The 23,273-nt window shown below is 40.7% G+C and overlaps 2 protein-coding genes across 5 annotated transcripts in view; one reads left to right on the forward strand and one right to left on the reverse strand.

The window, feature by feature from the left end:
• mrvi1 (murine retrovirus integration site 1 homolog) overlaps positions 1 to 12,656 on the reverse strand; it is a 37,261-nt gene extending 24,605 nt beyond the window's left edge. For all 4 annotated transcript variants that reach the window (XM_030723917.1, XM_030723902.1, XM_030723910.1 and 1 more), the window contains exons 1-18: positions 12,548 to 12,656; positions 12,109 to 12,193; positions 11,891 to 12,010; positions 11,613 to 11,793; positions 11,069 to 11,133; positions 10,926 to 10,986; positions 10,677 to 10,835; positions 8,809 to 8,926; positions 8,655 to 8,705; positions 8,487 to 8,564; positions 8,355 to 8,411; positions 8,208 to 8,267; positions 8,029 to 8,084; positions 7,329 to 7,422; positions 7,113 to 7,244; positions 6,956 to 7,041; positions 5,974 to 6,685; positions 5,271 to 5,418 (exon numbers count right to left, since the gene is read on the reverse strand). In XM_030723917.1, the coding sequence (XP_030579777.1) occupies positions 5,271 to 5,418; positions 5,974 to 6,685; positions 6,956 to 7,041; positions 7,113 to 7,244; positions 7,329 to 7,422; positions 8,029 to 8,084; positions 8,208 to 8,267; positions 8,355 to 8,411; positions 8,487 to 8,564; positions 8,655 to 8,705; positions 8,809 to 8,926; positions 10,677 to 10,835; positions 10,926 to 10,986; positions 11,069 to 11,133; positions 11,613 to 11,793; positions 11,891 to 12,010; positions 12,109 to 12,127 (2,197 nt within the window). In that variant the 5' untranslated portion in view covers positions 12,128 to 12,193; positions 12,548 to 12,656. The remainder of the gene's footprint in view (positions 1 to 5,270; positions 5,419 to 5,973; positions 6,686 to 6,955; positions 7,042 to 7,112; positions 7,245 to 7,328; positions 7,423 to 8,028; positions 8,085 to 8,207; positions 8,268 to 8,354; positions 8,412 to 8,486; positions 8,565 to 8,654; positions 8,706 to 8,808; positions 8,927 to 10,676; positions 10,836 to 10,925; positions 10,987 to 11,068; positions 11,134 to 11,612; positions 11,794 to 11,890; positions 12,011 to 12,108; positions 12,194 to 12,547) is intronic.
• Positions 12,657 to 13,138: 482 nt separating this feature from the next.
• On the forward strand, positions 13,139 to 21,886 carry ctr9 (CTR9 homolog, Paf1/RNA polymerase II complex component). The gene is made up of 23 exons (XM_030726323.1): positions 13,139 to 13,306; positions 14,950 to 15,048; positions 15,359 to 15,598; positions 15,682 to 15,799; positions 15,878 to 15,967; positions 16,569 to 16,825; positions 16,928 to 17,035; positions 17,116 to 17,352; positions 17,461 to 17,679; positions 17,877 to 18,060; positions 18,144 to 18,232; positions 18,315 to 18,500; positions 18,721 to 18,808; positions 18,896 to 19,044; positions 19,142 to 19,258; positions 19,344 to 19,489; positions 19,611 to 19,682; positions 20,031 to 20,166; positions 20,310 to 20,465; positions 20,559 to 20,701; positions 20,790 to 20,883; positions 20,997 to 21,109; positions 21,206 to 21,886. Exons 1-23 carry the CDS (start codon positions 13,262 to 13,264, stop codon positions 21,603 to 21,605), a joined length of 3,486 nt encoding a protein of 1,161 aa, XP_030582183.1. The 5' UTR covers positions 13,139 to 13,261; the 3' UTR covers positions 21,606 to 21,886.
• Positions 21,887 to 23,273: the final 1,387 nt, after the last annotated feature.

Consider the following 23,273-nt stretch of genomic DNA (forward strand, 5'->3'; position numbering starts at 1 on the left):
AAGCGAAACTTGCACACAGAGAGAGACAGACAGAAACAAAAAGAGAAAACAAATGGGGAAGAAATAAATTGAGTTTTCGGTTCTGCTCCTGCCAGCAGTATGACATTCATCAGATTGACAGAACTACTGTAACTCCTGTTTCAGGAGGAATATTCCCCACAAACCACCTGTATAACTAAGGGCAACAATAACCTGGCAACCATCTCGAGTGTGTGAGTTTTTTTGATCCGCTGGTTGAAAGCTCTTATCATCTGCTTTAGGGGTGTGTGATACCAAACAAAGGGTTTAATATCAGTAACTTTCAGGCTAAGCACCCTCAGAGCTCAAACTCAAAATGCCACTTTGAAGGTGATTAAAGAACTACACATGAACAAGTACAGGAATAAAAAATTCTTAACTGCTTTTATGTTTAATTTTTTGAATTACAGCTTATGAAAAAGCACAAATCGGACTCTAAAACCTTCTGTTTAATGCAACGCAGCCTTTCACAGCTAATATTTACCTTAATAATCCTTACACAAGTCCTTGAATGGGGAAAAAAAGTGGTGGATTTTCTTTTTCTTGCCAGCTCACATTATTTCTATAACTGGAAAAGATCAAACTACAGCAGTTCTGTTATTGCCACCTTTCTCTCACTTACAGTTTCTCCCATGAAAGAGCACTCTGTTTACAGCCACCACACACACACGGAGCATTAGACACCAATTGCTTTTCCTAAATTATTTACATTCAGTCTTCAGGGGATTTGTATGAATTACATAACCTGACTGTGCCTTGTTTTAAACAGAGACATAAAACCTAAAAGGATGTTTCTTCCACAATCTGACATCGGTATGCCCAGTGTTCACTTAATATCCCAGATCAATGTTTTATTAGTTCAAGGAAGACTGAAAAGAATACAAAATTGTTTTATAGCCTTAATAGAGGCAAAGAACTTCACCGTGCATCCACATGACCACAAGCACTGCAGCAGTCACAGACATTTCAAAGCTGAATATTTAATCATACTGTTTGCTTGTTTATAATCATTAGTCATGCTAGCAGCATGGTTCTGTGGACAAGAATGATAGAGAGCTGGTGATAGCTGATAGATTGTCATGACTATTCCTCAGTAGGATGACTGTTACTGATTTTGGTCATGCACCAAGTGTATTTTTTAGATTACCACAAGTTTTCTTTTTGTTAACTGAAAAAATGTCTGCTTGTTAACTGACTAAAGGGAGATGGTAAATATGTCATAATCTTCCACAGACTATATAAAAAGATGGAAGTAGTAATATGTGTCCACTCCTGTGGAGGAGGCTGTAAAACTTTGTGAAAGGAGTCCGATACGAGCTGATGAGCCAGTGAAGCTCATATCTGACTGATGACAGTGATACTGAGGTGAGTTGTTGAGGATATCCTGAACTTTTCTGCCGGTAAGTGCTGCTGTTTTTTGCCACTCTTAGCTGCTGTTAGCTAGCATTAGTGAAACTTTCTTTGAAGTGAATCTAACATTGTTGGACCCGGAGACAAATAAACTCTCATATGATGTGAGAATGTAATTAAACTGTTTATCTGGAGGAAAGTATGATTTTCATTACACTTGAGCTTAAAATTAGCTGTCATAATGTTAGCTCATAAGTCCTTTGAAGTCCTGACTTCACTTCAGGTGGGGCTGAGGAGGACGAGGATGTGGTGGAAATGAGGGAGGAGAGAGAGGAGTGGTGAAGGAGGAGGAGAAAGACATAATGAGAAAGAGATGAGGAAAATATACATGCACATATGTTAAAGATCATATATAGTTTGAAAGAGCTTTTTTTGATCTTTAAATTAAAAGTAACTTATAAAGTGTAAAACATACGTGGCCGGACTCTTTTAATGGATTAATTTTAAGTTTATGAGATTGCATCAGTTTACTGGAAGACACAATTACACACTAATCATGCATATATAAGTGCAACACTCTTTTTTTCTATTAAATAACCTAAAAAAAACAAAAACAACTGACTGTGACTTTAAGCGCACATTCTTTCTAATGGCCAGCAGGGGGCAACTCATCCGGTTGCAACAACATCTGATCTTACTGAAGCCAATTAAAATTTACTGACGTCATTAAACACTTGATTAATGACCTCAGTAAATGCTTTACTGTTTATGTCATCTTCTAGTCAGTCATGTCCACGGATAAATCATGGTAACATTTAGAGTAAAATGGAAAATGAATTGCCCACCCCATCTTAGGTCATGGCCTCCCTGTATTTTGTAATTCACTACAAAGCACAAGTGAAAATCTGCAGTGTTGTCAGTTTCCGAGTCAGCTTAATTGCTCAGTTGTGCGTCATTCATTTGGACTAAAACTCACTCTAAGGAGTAGGGTGTTCAATTGCTCTTTAAACACGCGCTATGCTGGTCAAAATTAACACCTCGTAAATGTCACAGTGAATAACAGAAGCTGTTCAGCTCCGCTATTCTGCTCAAATTTACCTGTGTCTGGTTTCAAAAGACCAAGATGGCCACAACTGAATGCTGACCTTGAGACTTCAAAGCAGTAGTTCACACACTAATATGTGAATTATGTGATTAACTTTGGGTGTTAAGAATGTTTATATAACATTTTGTTTATTGCTTATAATCAGTTTACTTATAAATATGTTGCTTGTAATCAATCAATATTTGATGTTCCTGAAAAAAAAAAAAGACTAGTAAAGTACTGCATTATGCATGGCTCACAATGTGGGGTGGGGCTGGGGGAGTAGGTAAAACCATCCTCACACAGTCTTGTATTACGCACCATTGAAATCAACAGACATCAGACTGAACTCTGCAGAATACGTTTTTCAACCAGAACCACGTAAAATAAAGTGTCTGCTGTTCATCCTAAAGCAGGTTCTCCTTGTGTGGATAGGGGTTGATTTGCAAAGCAAAAACACTCATAAAAATACATCCCTGGACTGCACTGGAATATAAACTTTACACAGGGGGATATAAAATAAACAAACAACTGAACATTGAGGCAACTACTGTATGTTCATTTAACATATAATTAAAATATATAAATCAATCTACCCACAGTAGTTTCTACAGCCTTCATACTCTACATCATCCATCCACTTCTGCTTATCCTGTTCAGGGTCGCAAGGGGGGGCTGGAGCCTATGCCAGCTGGCATGGGGCAAGAGGCAGGGTACACCCTGGACAGGTCGCCAGCCTGTCGCAGGGCCAACACAGAGACACACACAACCATCCACGCTCACATTCATACCTATGGTAGGTAAGGTATGTCTTTGGAAACCCATGCAAACATGGGTAGAACATGCAAACTCCACACAGATAGAATTGAACCCAGGCCTTCCAGATGGTATTCTAACTGTGAGGCAGCAGTGCTAACCACTGCGCCATTGTGCTGCCCAACTCTACATCACAAATAAAAAATTACTTGAGAGACTTGTTCTTGAGCGAGCAGAAAGTGGAACTATTTGCCATGACCTTTCCCGAAGAGATGGGACACAAGTAACCTTTGATTTGGCCAAAGCACCTACTGCAAGAACACATACTGAAAGTTATTAGTGTACATGAGCAGGTGTATGGAACATACAGTGCTGTTTTCCCCCTTCTGGATTTCTTTTTTTATATATATACTTGTCAGACTTAAATATTTCAGATCATCAAACATAAACATGAATACATAAACAATGATTTCATTTATTAAGGAAAAAGGTTATCCAAGCCTACCTGGCCATGTGTGAAAAACTAATTGCCCCCTGAACCTAATAACTGGCTGTGCCACCCTTGGCATTAAGAACTGCAATCAAGCTTTTGCGATACCTGTTAATGAGTCTTTCACATCGCTGTGGAGTAATTTTGGCCTACTCTTCTTTACAGAATTTCTTTTTTAATTCAGCCACTCCAAACCCTTCATTGTTGTTTTTTTGTTTTGTTTTTTTAACCCATTCACAGGTGGACTTGCTTGTGTGTTTCAAATCATTGTCCTGCTGCATAACTCAAGTGAACATCAGGGCATGAACTGATGGCTGGACATTCTCCTTCAGGATTTTCTGGTAGAGAGCAGGATTCATGGTTCCATCAATTACAGCAAGTCATCCAGGTCCTGAAGCAGCAAAGCAGCCTCACACTACCACCACGTCTGACTGTTGATATCCTTTTTGTTCTTTTTTATGAAATGCTGTGTTAGTTTTATTCCAGATGTAACGGGACTCAAACCTTCCAAAAAGTTTAGCTTTTGTCTCGTCTTGGGGAGCATCAAGATGTTTTTTGGCAAATGTGAGACGAGCCTTTGTGTTCTTTTTGGTCAGCAGTGATTCTCACCTTGGAACCCCCCCATGGATGCCATTTTTGCCCAGTCTCGTTCTTATTGTTGAATCATGAACTCTGACCTTAACTGAGGCAAATGAGGCTTGCAGTTCTTTAGATGTTGCTCCAGGTTCTTTTGTGACCTGAATGAGTCGTCGATGCACTCTTGGAGTAATTTTGGTCGGCCGGCCACTCCCGGGAAGGTTCACCACTGTTACATAAGTAGAAAAATACAGTCCGCACACTGGAGCGCTCCTGGGAGATAATTTATTACAAAAGTACCTTCAATAAATAAGTGACATTTCAGGCATCCATGCCCTTCTTCAGACTTGCCCAAAACGTCACTTATTTATTGAAGGTACTTTTGTAATAAATTATCTCCCAGGAGCACTCCAGTGTGTGGACTGTCTTTTTCTACTTATGTAACTATCTTTGTTCCTGCACCCCTTTAATTATTGGATGTGCGTGTTTGGCCTGCAAAGGTTCAACACTGTTCCAAGTTTTCTCCATTTGTGGATAATGGCTCTCACTGTGGTTCACTGGAGTCCCAAAGCTTATTGTTGAAACATTACTTTTTCACACAGGTAGGTTTGGATATTTTTTTCCCCATAATTTTAATATTAGCTTCACTTATATTAAAGACTGAAAGGCACTCTAAACAGGGGATAAATAATGAAGAGTCAATAAAATTAGTGATTTGACTTTAAGTCTTTAAAAATATGTCTGTAGTACATAAAGCATTATTCTAATCTCCCCTACTTTTCCCCATGCCCCATTGTGATAGATATCTTACACTCCCACAAAGCTCACCACTTCCCCCAAACTGCACCAGCTGTTGTGTGTAATGTGAATGTCTGAACAGTTTATTTTCAGACATCCTCAGGGATTACTATTATAAAAGGAAGTAGCTTTAATTAATCTGCATCTCACAGTGCACTCCAGAACCACGTTAAACCAGAGGATTTCTGAAATGCATACCATCCATGGGCCACTGTGGAGTTTCATTGACTTCTGGGATTATTGGAGACGCAGGAGGAGGATGCCCTGTCCCGTGTGTTTCCTCAGGTTCAGCCATAAAGCATGTGGCATCTGCTCCACGATCAGCTGGCAAATTTAGACCTGGAGACTTCAGGAAAGTACAGACAAAAATAATTGATTACAACTGGTTCCGGTAGTACAAGTAAAATAGGTGATGGGCTGTAAGACTACATCTGTGCACATGACAAATTTGTGGAAGACATTGCTGAATGCTGTGAATGTGTTTATGTGATCCTGCTAATTGTGTTACTACACTGCACAATATGCACATAAATAAGCATTGCTCTTTTTTTTGTAAGTTGTTAGGAATCACTCCCTTACAACAGCAGATCACAGTAACAATATGTCAGATTTTCTTCAAGTGCCTTCTTTGGGTTTGCACAAAAATAGTGACAAAAAAATTTATACTAACCAATTAAAGTTAATATTTATAGATGAGATATGTTCCCAAACAGCAACAAATAATTATAAAAATGTCAATTTTCTGTGGCAATAATACATTTGATTTTCAAAAATAGTTTTTATAACATGCTGGTGTTCTTTTTTGTGATTTTTTCCCATGTTGTTTTATTTTACAAAAATAAAGACACAATTAGCTTTTGCTCTCGTGCAAAGCAAAGACTGGTTTCTAACACAGACAAACCTGAGTTGGAGCTTTTTCTGTGATCCTGGCCTCCAGCATTCTCAACTCCTCATCAGTGTTTGCTGCTCTCCCCAGAGCCTCCTCTACCCTGTGAGTGATGCCTTCCATCTTCACTCTCACCTGGCTCACCCTCTGCTCGCTTTCTCTCATCAGCTCGGCGGCCTCCAGAGCATTGTTGACCATTGTTTCCATCCTCCTGAGGGTTGCCAGAAGCCTGTCTGCGGTCTCCTGCTCTGAGCCTGCTCCCTCTGTGATCTTCACAGGCTCTGTGGCCACTGCTGCATCCATCCGATCCCTCAGCACTTTCTCTGCTGTCCCGTCTGCTTCTTTTCTCTCAGTGTTGCTTCCCTTGTCAGTACAAAGAACTCTATTGGTGTTTTTTTGCTCGGCGTGCTCCTGTGCAGAACTTAGCGAAGCTTGCAGGTGGAAGACCTGCTCCCTCATATCAGTGATCGTCTGCTCTGCTTCCCTGAGCTTTGCTTGCATCTCAGAGAGCGCTTGGGTGGACTTAGTCTCTTTACTTCGGACCTTAGCCCTTTCTACGCCGAGGGCTTTCCACCACTTCACCACAGCCGCCTTCTTGGCCTCCTTGATCTGTGGCTGGCTCCCACTCTGGCTTTCTTTTTGCTCCCTATCCCAGGCTCTCCGCTGATCCTCCACCTTCTCCCCTTTATCCTCCCACACATACTTGTACAACTCGAGCTCCTGCAGTCTGAAACCACCACCACAGCTTTATAAACATCACTGTTACGTCTGTAGATACCAAGGGGTACTAAAAGTGCACTTATCCCTGATACGGTCTTGCACACAGATGATGGTAACTGGTATGGTTATGTAATGGAGATGCCCATAAATACACTGTAAAAACCAGACACCCTTTTTATTAGCTTAGCTTCTCAGAATGGACAGTACCACCAACCAAACCCAATCTATTACCATAACAGGAGAAAGAGAGGTTAAAAAAAAAAAAAAAATCACATACACGTTCACAAGCTGCTGCTTGATTCTTGTCTGTTGCTGTTGGTGTTGAGGAAAAGGCCTCTCCTGCATTTCCACAGGAGCACAGTCCTGTTTGCGAGAGAAGACAAGTAAGATTTCTACATGTGCATGTTACTGCATGTAATAATTATCATCCTCACCCTCTCGGGATATTTATTATACAGAAGATGAGCTATTTCTGTACTCTTGATCCTGTGGAAGATGCTTTGAATGTCATCACTGTGTGTGTGGAGAGATGGGACACTTATGTCATCCAGACCTCTATGATGTTCCTGCAGATGAAGGAGGCATGAACTATATGAAACAGATGATCAGTGAGTTTGAAAGATAATCTGCAGGCAGCAAGCTTTGCCTACCTGCTGTATGTCCTGCATCTCGCTCTGCAGAGAGTGATGGTTTGGAGGATCATGACTATAAAGACCCTGAGGGCTGATGCAGTGTCTTTCATATCTGTCCAAATTCAACAGAAAAAAAAACTCAAGATCCCAATTCTTAAAAAATGTTTCTGTCATTCATAATATCTTTTGTTAAGATATCCTATAAATTATAATCTTCACTCATTTATTAGATTGCAGTTCTTGTTTCCTTGAAGTAGCCCAAAGCATTTCTTTCAAATAATGAAACTGTTGTACATCTGCTGACACATCCTTCTGTCAAATGTGTACATTAAGAATTTCTGGGGTTGGTGACCCATCCATCCATCCATCCATCCATCCATCCATCCATCCATTCATCCATCCATCCATCCATTAATTTTCTTCCGCTTATCCAATTCAGACTTCACTCATCCTTGATATACAGGCATGGATTTTATTCACACTAGAGACAGAAGTTAAGGATTCTCAGTCTCTGCTGCTCTAATTTCCATCTTCCCTTTTTAAAGCTGCAATGGAAATTATCCCACATTTTGTCACTCAGTTGAGTAGTGTAGTATTGTGCACTACTCTCCTACGTTAAATAAGAAAAACAAAGGAACAAAGATGAACAGCCCCTTTGAGAAGAAAGTGCAACACTCCATGTTCCTTGTTACATTTGAGTGCCATTAATTACAAATACCTCAAAAGAACTTGGTTTGAATGCTCGTGTAACCTCATCAGCTCTGACTGCAGACCCTGTATCACCAGGACAGATGAACTGTGTTCAGTAACAACTTATTAACATGTGGCATGATGTAATAGCCTTTTAGTACAGATACACTCCATTTTACTTCAAAGCTCTAATGGTGTCCGACATACCTCAATCATTTTGTGATTCTCCACATGAGTGTTCTTCATCTTGTCCATAAGACTGTCTTTCTAGACAATTAAAGTTCAAACAAATTATTGAAATGTGAAAAAAAAAACCAATTTCAATTTTCATGGTCATGAGAAAAATGAACTGACCTTTGAGATTTCTCTGTCTCTCAGTGTCAACATAACCAGAGTTTCCTCAAGTCCAGCCTGTGAACATACAGGCTTTTACTCACAATGCAAACACATTAAAACGTAGAGACGAACATGCTGATCTGTTCTCACCCTCAACTCAGTGTTGACCTTCCTCAGTCTGCTGAAGCTTTCTTCAGAGCATGTTCTCTCAAAAGTGAGTTTTTCATTCTGTGTGGGCACAAAAAAATGGCTTATTGCAGCTTTAGTTTCATCAAGGAAAACAAACACATTTGGGCACATATTTAAGCTCTATATTACCTTGTCTTCAAGCCTCCGAATGTGAGCCTTAAGACATTCAACCTCATTGCTCTGAAGACCAAAAAAAAAGTACTTAAATGTACATTGTTGCCATAAAGAATAAATCAAATATAGCAGACAGATTCACCGTGGGACTGCTGAGAGTTTGACAGACCAGTTTGGCGCAGCTGTTCTGGGTCCGACTGGCTTTCTCCTGGGCCTCTTTAAATGCTCGACGTGTCTCCTCCAGTTCTTCTGTCAGAGATCTAACTCTCACCGCTGACCGCTGGGCACTGCACACGCCAAATGAAACAAAACAAGCAAAAGAAAAGAAGAAAAAAAAGATTCATGACTCACTGCATGACAAAAGGATGTTGACAATGAAGGAGCTGAATAATTAATAAAATGATAGATGGGTGTCAAAATTATACATACAGGCTCAAATTGCTCATATATAAACACAGACTCACTTAAATCTTTTAATAAGTGGTGCCAAAGGTTCGACAATGTCTTTGAACTTGAGAAGCCCAAAAGGTCTATTACCTTTTTGTTTGTGATCATGATTGATTACAACTGTTGGTTTCTTTTAGCAAGCATAAAAAGGATGTTATTTTGACAGCACTTATTGTTTTGGCCAATACTCAGAACAATGGAAAAGTCCAAGGAACTCAGTGAAGATCTAAGAAGGAGAACTGTAGATTTACATAAGTTGGGAAGGTCTCTCTCTGCAGGTTCTAAGATCATCAGTTCAAACAATTATACCTAAGAACAAGTTATTCGGACGTGTCACTACTTTGCCAAGGTCCGGAAGAAGACCCAAACTGTTACCGTCAGATGAAAGGAAATTTATTAGGATGTTCAGGAACAACACAGGAACCACCAAGACTCAATCCTGCCATGAACTGTAAACACCTGAAACACCAGCGTCACTGTCCACAGTGAAGCCGGTTTTACATCACCTTAGAAGGTGCTGACCAGAGATTAATCTTGTCTCTGGTGCCGACCAAGAAACACCTGCTCCAAAATAAACACCTTCAAGCCTGACTGAAATTTGCAACTGCCCGCATGACCAAGCCAAATGTCTTATAGAGAAAAGTTTTATGACCAAGCAATTTGAACTCTGATCATGTTTTTTTGTTAACTGTGGCTGCGAGCAGCTAAAATATGTTTCTGGGGTGACAGCATAGAGATCAAATGTATATTGTCCAAACCAGAGTCCACCCATTTCAAATGGGTCTGTGATGACTGGTGTTGCTCTTGCTGTTCCTTTTCAATCATTAGATGCATAATACATTGTTACAGATCACAGTTTACCACTTTTAAAGTGCAGTAACACATGATTTAATTCAATTAAATAAGAAAACAATCTGCTTTTGTTAGGGCTTATTAGTATAGTGCAGTGGTTCCCAAAGTATGGACTGTGGCCCCCTGGTGGGCTGTGAAGGTAGGATAGAATAGAATAGAATAGAATAGAATAGAATAGAATGCCTTTATTTGTCATTATATAGAATTTACAATGAGATTTGAGGCCCACGCCTGTTCATTGCCATGCAGTAGAGGTGCTGCAGGGTGGACCGCAGTAATAACAGAAATTCAATTTGATTTTACTCACAAGTATGGATACATACATATTTATATAGATGTATTTATTTATATAAAAAGTGAAGGAAAAATTGTGATCGGAGGTGTTTAGTTTGTGATATTACTCATTACTCTGACTTAAATTTGTGTCCCAGTGGCAAGTGGGTCACATATTGGCATTAGCACTTTACATATGACTGGGTAGTATTACTAATTTATAGCCAAAGGCCTGTGTTGTTTATGTTTTTTTAATCAAATTTTCAAGGAAATACATCACTTTCTCTTGTATTTTGATGAGAGTGAAAACAGTCTTCTAGCACTAGGGGGTTAGAGGGGGGGCCCATAGGATTTTCTGGTTTTTAAGGGGGCTGCAGCACTCTTGACTTTGGGAACCACTGGTATAATGCAACCTTACATACTAGGACTGCAGTTAACTGTGGAATAAATTAATTCATCCTTCACCTGACCAGCTTTGCTCGCAGCTCAGTGATCTCCAGAGTGAGCTGCAGGTTTGTGTCTTCACACTGAGCAACAGTCATCAACAGGTTGCTGTTCTGTTCATTCAGTTTGCGGTTAGCATGCTTCAGTTCAGCCACTGTACCTGACAGGTCTTTTCCTTCACTTAAGTCAAAGAAACAGTTAGGAATGTGTAAAATCAAACCGATTACAGGAGCCAAAACAAGCAATGCTTAAACTAGAAAAATATCCAACCAGAAACACTGCTGGCCTTGAGATGAAGTCGCTTTGCTTTGACAAAACGACAAACCCAGCCCTGAAAGGAAATGAGAATTAGTGAATTGCTTTGTGTTTATTAAATTGTGTCTCAGAAGTCTGAAGAAAACAGGTAATCGTACCATTTGCATTTACAGGCTCATCAGATGTGTCTGGAAAAAGTACGTGACTGTTGTGCTCATCAGTACTGAAACACAGGAAGGGTCAGTGAGATCATAACTCACTGAAAATGCAGATTAATAAAATATTTAATTAAGAGAAACATAGGAAACAAATCCATTTAAGTGGACATGCCCCACTATGAAAATAAATAAAACTAAAACATGATGGATTCACAGAATTTAATTAACACTGAATACAAAGGAATGACATTCTGGCAGGATGTCTTCACTTCATCTCTTCAGTTCTTTATCCAAAATTTTAATAAAATTACATAAATGTTACCAGCTAAAGAATTAAAAAAAAATACACAAAATACTTTAAATGACACATTTGCATACAAAACAATTTATTTAAAGTGGAGCTAAGTTTTTTTTTTTGTTTTTTTTAAAGAAGTCAGAATAATAATGTACTGTTAAGTACTTTAATCTATAACAATATATTTCACTGGATATGAAGCTTTATACGCAAATGCTGCATGACATCTCTTTACAGTTTCACTCCCACCTGTCCTCGCTGCACTGAGCGATCCACGTCCTCATGGTGGAGTGAAACATATCTCTGCTCACGTGTGCGTCCTGACAGTCAGGGTCAAGTAGCTGTCGCAGGGCAGCCAGTCTGTCCCGCCCTGAACTCTGGGCAGTCATGGTCTGCAGGTACTCAAAAATGGTGGAGGCCAACACTTCTCCTGAAGGCCAGAGGAGAACAGGAGGAAATGAAAAACATTTCACACCATTATCTCATTTAAAAAAATGTTTGAAATCAAATGCAGTACATCTGTGTACCTGACTTGCTGGTATTACACGCATCATACATAATGTCAAGGAGTTCATGTTCAGAGAATCCACTTGTGTCTTTATTGTCCTCAAGCACATCCTTTGTCCCACAGTCAGATGACTCCCGTACTTTACATGTAGAGAGACAAAAGTTAGAAAAAAGAACTCAGTATACTCAATATACTGTATTTGTTTGATACTAATACTGAGCAAACTGCAACACTTACTGTTATTGCCTTCAGACATTGTGTTTGTTTCTCCTGAAGCCCGGGAAAGGAACTATGGTGATGGACTGTCATGTTCCTGCATGACCTGAAATTTAAATAAACAAAGGCATCCATAACTCTGCGTATTGTGTCTAGAGGATGAAAATTGAACCATAAGTTGAAATCAACAGTATCTTGGATGCAAATTGGAACATAAATTATTTTAGAAACTAAAATCTATCCAGTCTTCCTAAAATGAGTATAAAATTTTAGGTTTTCAGACAGTAAATTTGTGTTTAAAGCCGTTCACATAAACCAAATTTCCACCTCTAAAAATTCCTGTAAGGAAGACAGTTCATATTGTTTACAATCAGATTGGAAAATACATTTGTTGTCAGTGTTATCTCACAGAGCCATTAAACATTTTTAAAAACAGAAACAAATCAGAAAACATTCTTACTTTTCAGTCCGGACAGATTTTCTGCAGAGAAAAATATTTTGTGAGAAGCATCATTTTATTGTTTATCTTCTAGTCTTTAATACTGAAATACTGTGAAGTCTTCACGGTGCTTCTATGCTTTTCAGCGCTCACATCAAAACCAGCTGACATCCCCTCAGCCTCCCTCCCTTCACCCTCATCTCCAGCCTCCTCCCATTACTGCTGCCAAAATGCAGCCCTGGAGAGGTCTCTGACAATGATGCACTCAGTGAATTTAAATTGAAATTCACTCGTTTAACACATCAAATGCACACTCTCCCCTTTGAATTCAGCAAATGTAGGAAGTAAAATCCCACTGCCTGAGTGTGTGTGCGTGCGTGCGTGTGTGCGTGCGTGTGTGTGAGACAAACAGATTATTCCCAGTTCACTAAAGCACTATTGCTACAGAAACTGATGACTCTCCCAATATTAAACTACCTGATACAGAAACCCCTCCAAAGTATTCCTGAAGATGAAAAAGGTGTTTTTTCTGTGTGTGCAAGTTTGTCTTTGACCTCAATGTTTACTGCGTACAATCGTTCCTACCCGGACATAAGTTCAGTTGCACCATCCGTGTGTTTCGGAAGCATGAAGTAGCTACCAGCAGACAACGGGTGGAAGAATTTGTAGTTTTTTTTTGTTATTATTATTTTGTAGATAAATCTAACTTCAGGTGGATTTGGATACTCTTTCAAGATGTCTCGAGGCTCTATTGAGATCCCTTTACGGGACACAGATGAGGTAAATCCTTCCGTGAACCTGATTTAGCTGAGAGGATCAAGCTGTGCTGTTAGCCGTTTGTGCTAACTGCAGCTAGCCTGAGCTGATGTTGTGTGCTCGGTTACAGAGTGACGGTGTAACGTTAGCCCGTTAACCCGGCGTGTTTGTTTGCAGTCTGAAATTTAAATGTAGTGACACTTTAATGTTAGCCAGCTGTTCAGCTATCTGCGTAAATATACGGTCATGCTCCGTGGAAAGCTTAGTTATGTTCTCGCGATATTTTGTCATCGCCGCTCTCACTGTGACAGTAAACAGGTCTTCTTTATGAGCTTAACATGCTTGTGGTATTTTAACATGCAACAGAACTGGTTACAGATCTGGTTTAGTTGTTTATGGTTGAAATAAACAGTGAGGGATTAATACATGAAATTAAATTTGACTGTTACTTTTTTGGTAGTATTTTTACATTAGCCATAATTATAAGTGGACTGAAGGTTGCCCTTAGGAATCAGCTGATCTATTTTTCTTTTTATTAAAGACTATCCATTCGTCCATTTTATGCTGCTTATCCAATTCAGGGTCGTAGGGAGGGGGGCCTAGGGCAAGAGGCAGGGTACACCCTGGACAGGTCTCCAGCCTGTTGCAGGGCTAACACCGAGAGACAGACAACCATTCACACTCACCTTCACATCTATGGGTGATTTAGAGTCCCCAGTTAACCTAACCCCGCTAGCATTAGTGGGGTTTATTAAAGATCTCGAGGCATTAAGTGTTTGTTCTGTGAATTGCCAGAAACCTGTAAATACGCCTTGGTAGAAGAAAGCATATTTATCAGAATCAGAATACTTTATTGATCCCAGGGAGAAATTGTGTTGTTACAAATGCTCATTTAAAATATAAATATGAAAAATAGAAAACGTAAACTCTGTATTTAAAAAAGGTAAAAGTATGTAAAAAAAAATAAGGCAAGAAAGTTCAATATGAAATTAAAACAAATATTCCAACGTTAATGCAAGACTATGTACAGTATGAACAAGATATAAAAAGTTAAAACAGTCCAGGTATCATAAGGAAGAGTTATAAAATTTGATGGCCACAGGTAGGAGTGAGTTCCTTTGGCATGCTGTGGTGCATCGTGGTTGAATGAATCTTTTGCTGAACGTGCTTCTGTGGCTGTCCAGCATGAGATGGAGAGGATATGAATGATTATCCAATATTGACCAGAACTTGGACCAGCATCCTCTTTTCTGAAACTCAGAGGGTCAAGCTCCACATTCACCACATTACTGCCCACGTGGATCAGTTTATTGAGTCTGTTGTTATCCACTACCCTCAGTCTGATGCACCAGCACACCACAGGACGGAGTAATTGCTAAATAAAATTATTGGGATAAATGGTCCAGCACTTTTATTTACAGCATTGCTTAATAATAAATAGAAATGGTCTTTTGCACTCTGAAGAGTGTCAGACCTTAAGACAGGTCAAGGTTTTTTGCCTTCTTTGCACTACTATTATCTTAACATAAAATAATATGCAAATCTGCATATACATGACTTTCCATTGGCAACACTGTACATACTGGCATACTTACTGTACTTACATACATAGTTAGATACCACTGGCATACCCTAAGACCTTGACTTGAATGATTTGTGTTTTCCAGGTCATCGAGCTCGACTTTGATCAGCTGCCAGAAGGAGATGAGGTCATAAGTATCTTGAAACAGGAGCACACACAGCTGCACATTTGGATTGCTCTGGCGGTAAGTCAATGCATCAGCCTCAGACATGATCATTTTTGGTCTTCAATTATTGAATAGGCTCCAGTTTTAGCTTGTCCCAAACATTAATGTGATAGCTTTCATTTTTCTCTGCCCAAAGCAAACATGTGACAAAATAGTAAAATCATACATTTAAGAACAAGCAAATTTTGATAGGTGACCTTAAAATAAACAGTAGATTTCCTGCTGATCCAGCAGTTGATTAATTGAGTACTGCACTTACTGATGTGAATGTGAAATAATGTGACATTCCACCCGTGTGTGAAAGTTTTCCTTCTGTTTATCTTTTAAGTTGGAGTACTACAAACAGGGCAAAACAGAGGACTTTGTGAAGCTTTTAGAGGCAGCGCGAATAGATGGAAACCTCGACTACAGAGACCATGAGAAGGACCAGATGACCTGTCTGGACACACTTGCCGCTTACTATGTTCAGCAAGCACGTAAAGAGAAAAACAAAGATGCCAAGAAGGAGCTCATCACGCAGGCCACTCTCCTTTATACTATGGCAGACAAGATCATCATGTACGATCAGGTAGGGAAAAAAAGTCAGTGCACGTTGTGAATGAGTGTTATTTTGCATTGTAAGTAAATCTAAAAAGCTGTTGTCTCAATCAGAACCATTTGTTGGGGAGAGCCTGTTTCTGCCTGCTGGAAGGAGACAAGATGGACCAGGCCGACGCTCAGTTCCATTTTGTCCTCAACCAGTCCACTAATAACATCCCTGCTTTGCTTGGCAAGTTGAATATGAAACACTGTAGGACTGAAATAGACTACAGTGATTGCTTGAAATAATAACATTGTTGTTAAACAGGTAAGGCCTGCATCTCCTTCAATAAAAAGGATTACAGAGGAGCGCTGGCATACTACAAAAAGGCTCTGCGCACAAATCCCGGCTGCCCAGGTAAACATATAATGTCTTTAAACACTTCCTTCATGCTTATATTATTATTATTATTATTATTACTGCTGCTGCAATTACAAGAGCCTAATCAGGCCATTTGTTCATATGTTATGTGGCAAAGGTATGTAAGTAATGAGAGATCTCGTTGTTAACTTAAACACCTTGTAGGGTCTTTACCTTTCAATATAAAGCACCTTGAGGTGACTGTTGTTGTGATTTTATGCTATATAAATAAAATAAAATTGAATTGAAATAAATGTAATTTATCAACAGTAAATTCTTAAATTTAAAAACACAGGACCACAGATAACACACACACACACACACACACACACACACATCAGTCGAAATAACAGATGAGAGTGAAAACTTAGGCGCGAATGCAAATTACTTTACAATGTAGCAGAAAGGAAAACATCTATGAACATGCATAAAAACAGCTGGCAAAACATGTATGCAATTTCTTTCATTATATCTGCTGACGCCAGAAAAGTATGTGATAAGTAAATATTAGCTAATGTGTGAGCAGGGCCTAGTTTTATCAAACCAAGACCCTCATTCCTTAACCCGTCTTTTGTTTTGTTTTTGTGTCTTTATCTAGCTGAGGTGAGGCTGGGGATGGGCCACTGTTTTGTCAAACTTAACAAACTGGAGAAGGCTCGCTTGGCTTTTGGTCGAGCCCTGGAGCTTAATTCAAAGTGTGTAGGAGCGCTCGTTGGTTTGGCAGTTTTGGAGCTCAACAACAAAGAGGCCGACTCCATCAAGAACGGAGTGCAGCTCCTATCGCGCGCCTACACCATCGACCCCAGCAACCCTATGGTGCTCAACCACCTTGCCAACCACTTCTTCTTCAAAAAGGTAATCACAAGTCTGTCGCTGAAATGTAGTGAAAATACAAGTCTAAACCTGTAGCTGTTAGTACCTGTTACTCATGCCTGCGTGCTGTCTGCTTCCTCTCAGGACTACAGTAAAGTGCAGCATCTCGCTCTGCATGCTTTCCACAACACAGAAGTTGAGGCCATGCAGGCCGAGAGCTGCTATCAGTTAGCTCGCTCATTTCATGTGCAGGTAAGATCCCACCCAACTCTGTGCGAGCTTGTTTATGTTTACTGAGGTCACCGTTCATATCCGCTCTTTCTTTTCCACAGGAGGACTACGACCAAGCATTTCAGTACTATTACCAAGCCACTCAGTTTGCCTCGTCCACCTTTGTGCTGCCCTTCTTTGGCCTGGGGCAGATGTATGTGTATCGACGAGATAAGGAAAATGCGGCACAGTGCTTTGAAAAGGTTTTAAAGGCCTACCCCAACAACTACGAGACTATGAAAATCCTGGGGTCTCTGTATGCAACGTCTGACGATCAGGAAAAGAGAGACATTGCAAAAGTGTGTGTTCTCATTTAATTTATCACAGAGCTTAGAAGATTGTGCCAGACACATTTTGTCGAAATGTTTAATGGTAATTGGATGTTTACCCCTGTTTTTGTTTCATAGGGTCACTTGAAAAAGGTAACCGAGCAGTACCCAGATGACGTGGAGGCGTGGATTGAGCTGGCACAGATTCTGGAGCAGACAGACATCCAAGGAGCGTTGTCCGCTTATGGCACAGCTACGCGCATCCTGCAGGAGAAGGTGCAGGCCGACGTTCCCCCCGAGATCCTCAACAACCTGGGGGCTCTGCACTTCAGACTTGGCAACCTGGGGGAAGCCAAGGTAGCTAATAATGTACTGTAAAAGCGCCTACTCCCAGCAAAGCTTCATTTACTTGGGAATGTATCAGTAAATGTGTAACTTACATGAACTTACACAGAATATTACTGGATGTATGTGGTATTTATTGATCAAATATGCATAACACTGCATGAACAATAGAGTTAATTCAAGATGGGATCATGTCTTGTTCCCACCAGAAATATTTTTTAGCATCTCTGGAGCGAGCCAAAGCTGAAGGGGAGCATGATGAACATTACTACAATGCCATTTCTGTCACCACCTCCTACAATCTGGCCCGTCTGTACGAGGCTATGTGTGAATTCCACGAAGCTGAGAAACTCTACAAAAACATCCTCAGAGAGCATCCCAACTATGTGGACTGTAAGCATACGACGATAAAACGTGAGACTATAAAAAGAAAAAGTTTCCACTCTGTGATTAGACTTGTTTATTTTGGCCTGCAGGTTATTTGCGTCTTGGAGCGATGGCTCGTGACAAAGGAAACTTCTATGAAGCCTCTGACTGGTTCAAAGAAGCTCTTCAGATTAATCAGGTACAACCTGGCGTTACATGGTGTCAGTAGGCAACGTTTGGTGCAAAACTCTTTTTACCATTTTGTGATGTTTGTGCTGCAGGATCACCCAGATGCCTGGTCCCTGATAGGAAATCTTCACTTGGCCAAACAGGAATGGGGGCCGGGTCAAAAGAAGTTTGAACGCATTCTGAAGCAGCCGTCCACGCAGAACGACACCTACTCTATGTTGGCTCTGGGTAACGTGTGGCTGCAGACTCTGCACCAGCCCACCAGAGACCGCGAAAAGGTACATAGAAACGTCCTGTAGACAGCGAGTGAATAATAAACTGTCTGAGAGAGATAAAAAAAAGAAAAAAAAAAGCCCCACTTGTAAAACAGGAGAGCACTTCAGTGAATGCTGTTACTAAATAAATACAGGCAGCTGGTTAGCATAGTTATTATAAATTTCAGCTAGGTGCAGGCACTTGAGTAAAGCATGTGTTCACTGGTGATAAATGTCTTGGCAGGAAAAGAGACACCAAGATCGAGCTCTGGCGATCTATAAACAAGTCCTGCGAAATGATGCCAAGAACCTGTATGCTGCCAATGGCATCGGTCAGCCACTCTTTAATCTGTTTTTTTTTTCCTTTTTATTCATTCTGCTGTATGTGCATTTTGCACTAAAGATATTTTTATGTCTAGGTGCCGTCCTTGCCCACAAGGGCTACTTCAGAGAGGCGCGCGATGTTTTTGCACAGGTGAGGGAGGCCACGGCCGAAATCAGCGACGTGTGGCTAAATCTGGCTCACATCTACGTCGAGCAGAAACAGTACATCAGCGCCGTGCAGATGGTAAGCGCCTCATTTGTGATAAACGGTTGAAGTTATTGTCATTGCTGTTTTTTTGCTTTTTCCAGGTGAGTATTTTTTTTTTTTGTCTGCCCCACAGTATGAAAACTGCCTGAAGAAATTTTACAAATATCAGAACACAGAGGTGCTGCTTTACCTTGCACGTGCCCTATTCAAATGTGGCAAACTGCAAGAGTGCAAACAGATGCTTCTGAAGGTAACAAGAAAATAAATGAAAGGCTTATATTTCATTCTGCTGTATGAACGGAGTATAACTGCCTTTCTGATGTTCCTACATCAAGGCCCGTCACGTGGCACCCAGTGACACAGTGCTGATGTTTAATGTGGCCCTGGTGCTTCAGAGACTGGCCACCCTTGTGCTGAAAGATGAGAAAAGCAACTTGAAGGCTGTGCTCAGTGCTGTCAAAGAGCTGGAACTGGCTCACAGGTAGCGGTTTGATTTATGAATCCACCTCCCAGTCTGTTCGTCTGGCCGTCCTTTGCCTGATCTTGCAGTTTCATCTCCCCTCCCTCCATCTCCCGCTCTCTTTCTCCCACTCACCACGCAGGTACTTCAGCTACCTCAGCAAGGCTGGAGACAAGATGAGGTTTGACCTCGCTCTTGCTGCTTCAGAGGCCAGGTCAGTCTGAGTTGATTCACAGTTTAAAATATTCCTTATTCATCTTAAACTGAGACCAGGCCTTGGTGCAGTCCTTCAGTGAAGCAAATTGTTTTAGCATCTTTCTGATTGACTGCCCCTCATAAAACAACAGTTTTGAACAGTGGTATGTGGTGTGCCTGAGATGCCCATATTAGGGATATCTGCTCTCACTGACATCATACAGAGTAAAGAATAGAAAGAAGATACTTAAACTTCGGCAGTAGTTATGTCACTCTTTTAATTTAATTAAAGAGTGGGGATTTTTGGTGCTGAGTTAAGTGTGTTTTGTGATCTAACTTGGAGTATTTGTGTATTTTGGGAATGCAGGCAGTGCTCTGACCTGCTGAGTCAGGCTCAGTATCATGTAGCTAGAGCCAGAAAGCAGGATGAGGAGGAGAAGGAGCTTCGTGCCAAACAAGAGCAGGAGAGGGACCTGCTGCGGCAGCAGATGTTAAAGGAACAGGTACCTTTTTTTTTTTTTTTTTGTAATCCTCATCATGATTTGGTTCAATTTTGGCTATAATGTCTCACTTTTTACAAGTTAAAATTAAAAAAGAGAATTAATTATTGACTGGCTGGCTTGTCTCAATAACTCACCTTCTTTAGGAGGAAAAGAAGAACAGAGAGGCAGAGGAGCAGAAGAAGCTCCTGGAGCAGAGAGCTTTGTACGTGGAGAAGACCAAGAACCTGCTGACCTTCGCAGAGGGATCAAAGGAAATGCCCAAAGAAAAGAAGAAAGGCGGCAGTGGCGGAGGAGGACGTGTGAGTGTTATTATCAATAAACTCAAACTCAGCAGCAAGCTATTAACTGCACGCGACGCAGCGTGGATAACACTTTTTCTTTTTCTCTCCAAGCGTAAGAAAGGAGGGGACATGGATGATTTTGTTAATGACAACTCTGATGAGGACCTACCAGTGAAGAAGAAGAAGAAGAGAAAGGGCAGTGGCAGTGAACAGGAGGAGGATGAAAAGGGAGAGAAGAAGAAGAAGAGGAGGAGGTAAGTCTGCTGCAGTGAATCCCAAATGTTGTTTAGCCTAACTGCAGAGCACAACATTTAGATGCTAAGATTAAATTTTGCGTTTCAGACCTACTAAAGGAGAAGATGACAGTGATGAAGAAGGAGCATCACAATCCAAGAGGCAACGTAAACCCAAAGAAGGACGCAAGAAGATTGAAAAGGTCCGCTTCAGTTTTTGTTTTGTTAATCTTCTCTGTCTTGATTTGTGTTCATAAAATCTGTTTAATTTTTTTAAGCTGCAGTTTTTACAATTTCATCATTTTTCTTATTTTAGTCTCAGCCTGAGCGTCTGCCGCCATCTCTTAAAGGAAAGATCAAATCTAAGGCTATCATCTCGTCTTCTGAGTCGTCTTCAGATGAGGATGGACTGAAAATAGCTGAAGACAGGTAAAAGCTTAATGTGAGGTTTTACACTGTAAGGAGGATTAGAAAACATTCTTGACCTTATGGTGCATTTTTTTTTTTTTTTTCCCCCCCATGCAGACATCAAAGAGACAGCGGTTCGGGCTCCGATGATGAGGTTGGCCACAGGAAGCGCATAGCATCTGACAGCGACTCTGACGGTGGTCGCAACCATTCTGGCAGCGAGGCGGGCAGCCCTCAGCGCTCTGTGGGCTCAGACGATGACGAGTCTGGCAGCGACCGTCCAGTGAAGAAGAGAAGGGTGCAGAGGCAGTCTGATTCGGAGCAGTCGGACAATGAGAGCAAGAGGAGTCGGTCGGGATCAGACGATGAGTCGAGGGCCGGTTCACCCGCCGCGGCGTCGGACCGGGGATCAGACAGAGGATCTGAAGCGGGATCAGACAACGAGGGCTCCCCACGCCACTCTGACAATGGTTCAGAGCAGGAGGGCTCCAATAACGAAGATGACAACAGTGATTAACTTTTCAAATCACTCGGTCTCATGTCATGCTGAGAAAACTCTTATCATTTGCATTTATATTTTAAAATAAAAGCAGGATATTCTGTTCGTATGATAATTTTGAATTAGTTTAGAAAAGTCTCCTTTTTTTTGAACATTGTGTTTTGGTCACGTCTTACTGGAAATTTCTTTTCATGGATGTTTTGTTGAAGATGTTTTGTTAAAGAGATTTTGAACTGTTCTAAAGGTGTAAACATGTCAAATAAAAAAAACACACACACATTCTACTTGTACAAATGTTGACTTGGTAGGGAAAGAAAAATGCCATCAGTAAGAAGTATAAAGTAAAAATAAAAAATACTGGTGTTCTGTCCTGCTGCAGCCACACTAGCAATAAATGTAAATCACAGCGGAGCATTAACGAAGTGGCCTGTACTGTAACAGCAGGAATGCTCTACAGCAGGGGCATCATGATGTGGTCAAACACCTGCTGACTTAAATCAGATGACGCATCTCATCACCGTGATTATTGACTGCTAATGCCTGATTATTCTGATGTTTAATAAGCATACTATTCATTCATACTAGGAATGGGTTGATGCCACATCTCTAATCCCTAATTAGTGCACAGTCATAAATTACCTTGAAACGTGTTTATATTGGATGGAAACATTTTACTTACAGTATACACTCACAGGCTGCTTTGTTAGGTACATCTGTTCAACTGCTCAACATGAATAGCTCAGTGCATTGAGCAGGCATGTAGATTTGATCAAGATGATCTGCTGAAGTTTAAACCGAGCATGAAAACAGTGAAGAATTTAATTTAAGTGACTTTGACTGTGGCATGGTTGCTGTGCCAGACATACTGGTATGAGTATTTCAGGAAGTATTCTTCTGTGGTGAAAATGCCTGGTTGGTGTCGGAGAATGGCCAGATTGGTTTGAGGTAATAGGAAGGCAACAGTAACTCAACCGCCGACTGCAACCAAGGTATGCAGAAGAGCATTCATGAATGCACAGCATGTCAAGCCTTGAAGCAGATGGGCAACAGCAGCAGAGGACCACACTGGGTGCTACATTGCCTGGTCTGATGAGTCTAGATTTTTGTCACTTTGGGATGGTAGGGTCAGAATTTGGATGAAAACGTGGATCTGTCCTGGCATGTGTTTAGGTTATGGCTGCTGGTGGTGTAATATTTTCTTGGTCTGCTTAGGACTAACTGCTTAATCATTTAACCATCACAGTCTGAGTATTGCTGCTGATCATACCCTGCAGGATCACAAAGCTCATATCAAACATGACAATGAGTTCACTGTACTCAAATGGCCTCCAGTCACCAGATTCAATAGAGCACCTTTGGGATGTCGTGAAACATGAAATTAATGGATGTGGAACCAACAACTCTGATCAACCAAAATCTCTGAGGAATGTTTTCAGCAACTTGTTTACACTATGCTTCAAAAAAAAAAAAAAAAAAAAAATTTAAGGTAGCTCTGAAGGCAGAAGGGGGTACAGCCCTCTGTAGAGGTATTACTAATCAAGCACAGAATGAGTATTTACATGATTGGAAATTGCACTCACTCATATGCAGTTTCAGAGATCATTTCCGCACCTCAGTTCAGGCCAGGCAGCATGTTTGACATACCAAAATTAAGAACATGTCCTTATGACCTTTTATTGTAGGGTT

Source organism: Archocentrus centrarchus, chromosome 3, assembly GCF_007364275.1.
Source record: "Archocentrus centrarchus isolate MPI-CPG fArcCen1 chromosome 3, fArcCen1, whole genome shotgun sequence".
NCBI lineage: Eukaryota > Metazoa > Chordata > Actinopteri > Cichliformes > Cichlidae > Archocentrus > Archocentrus centrarchus.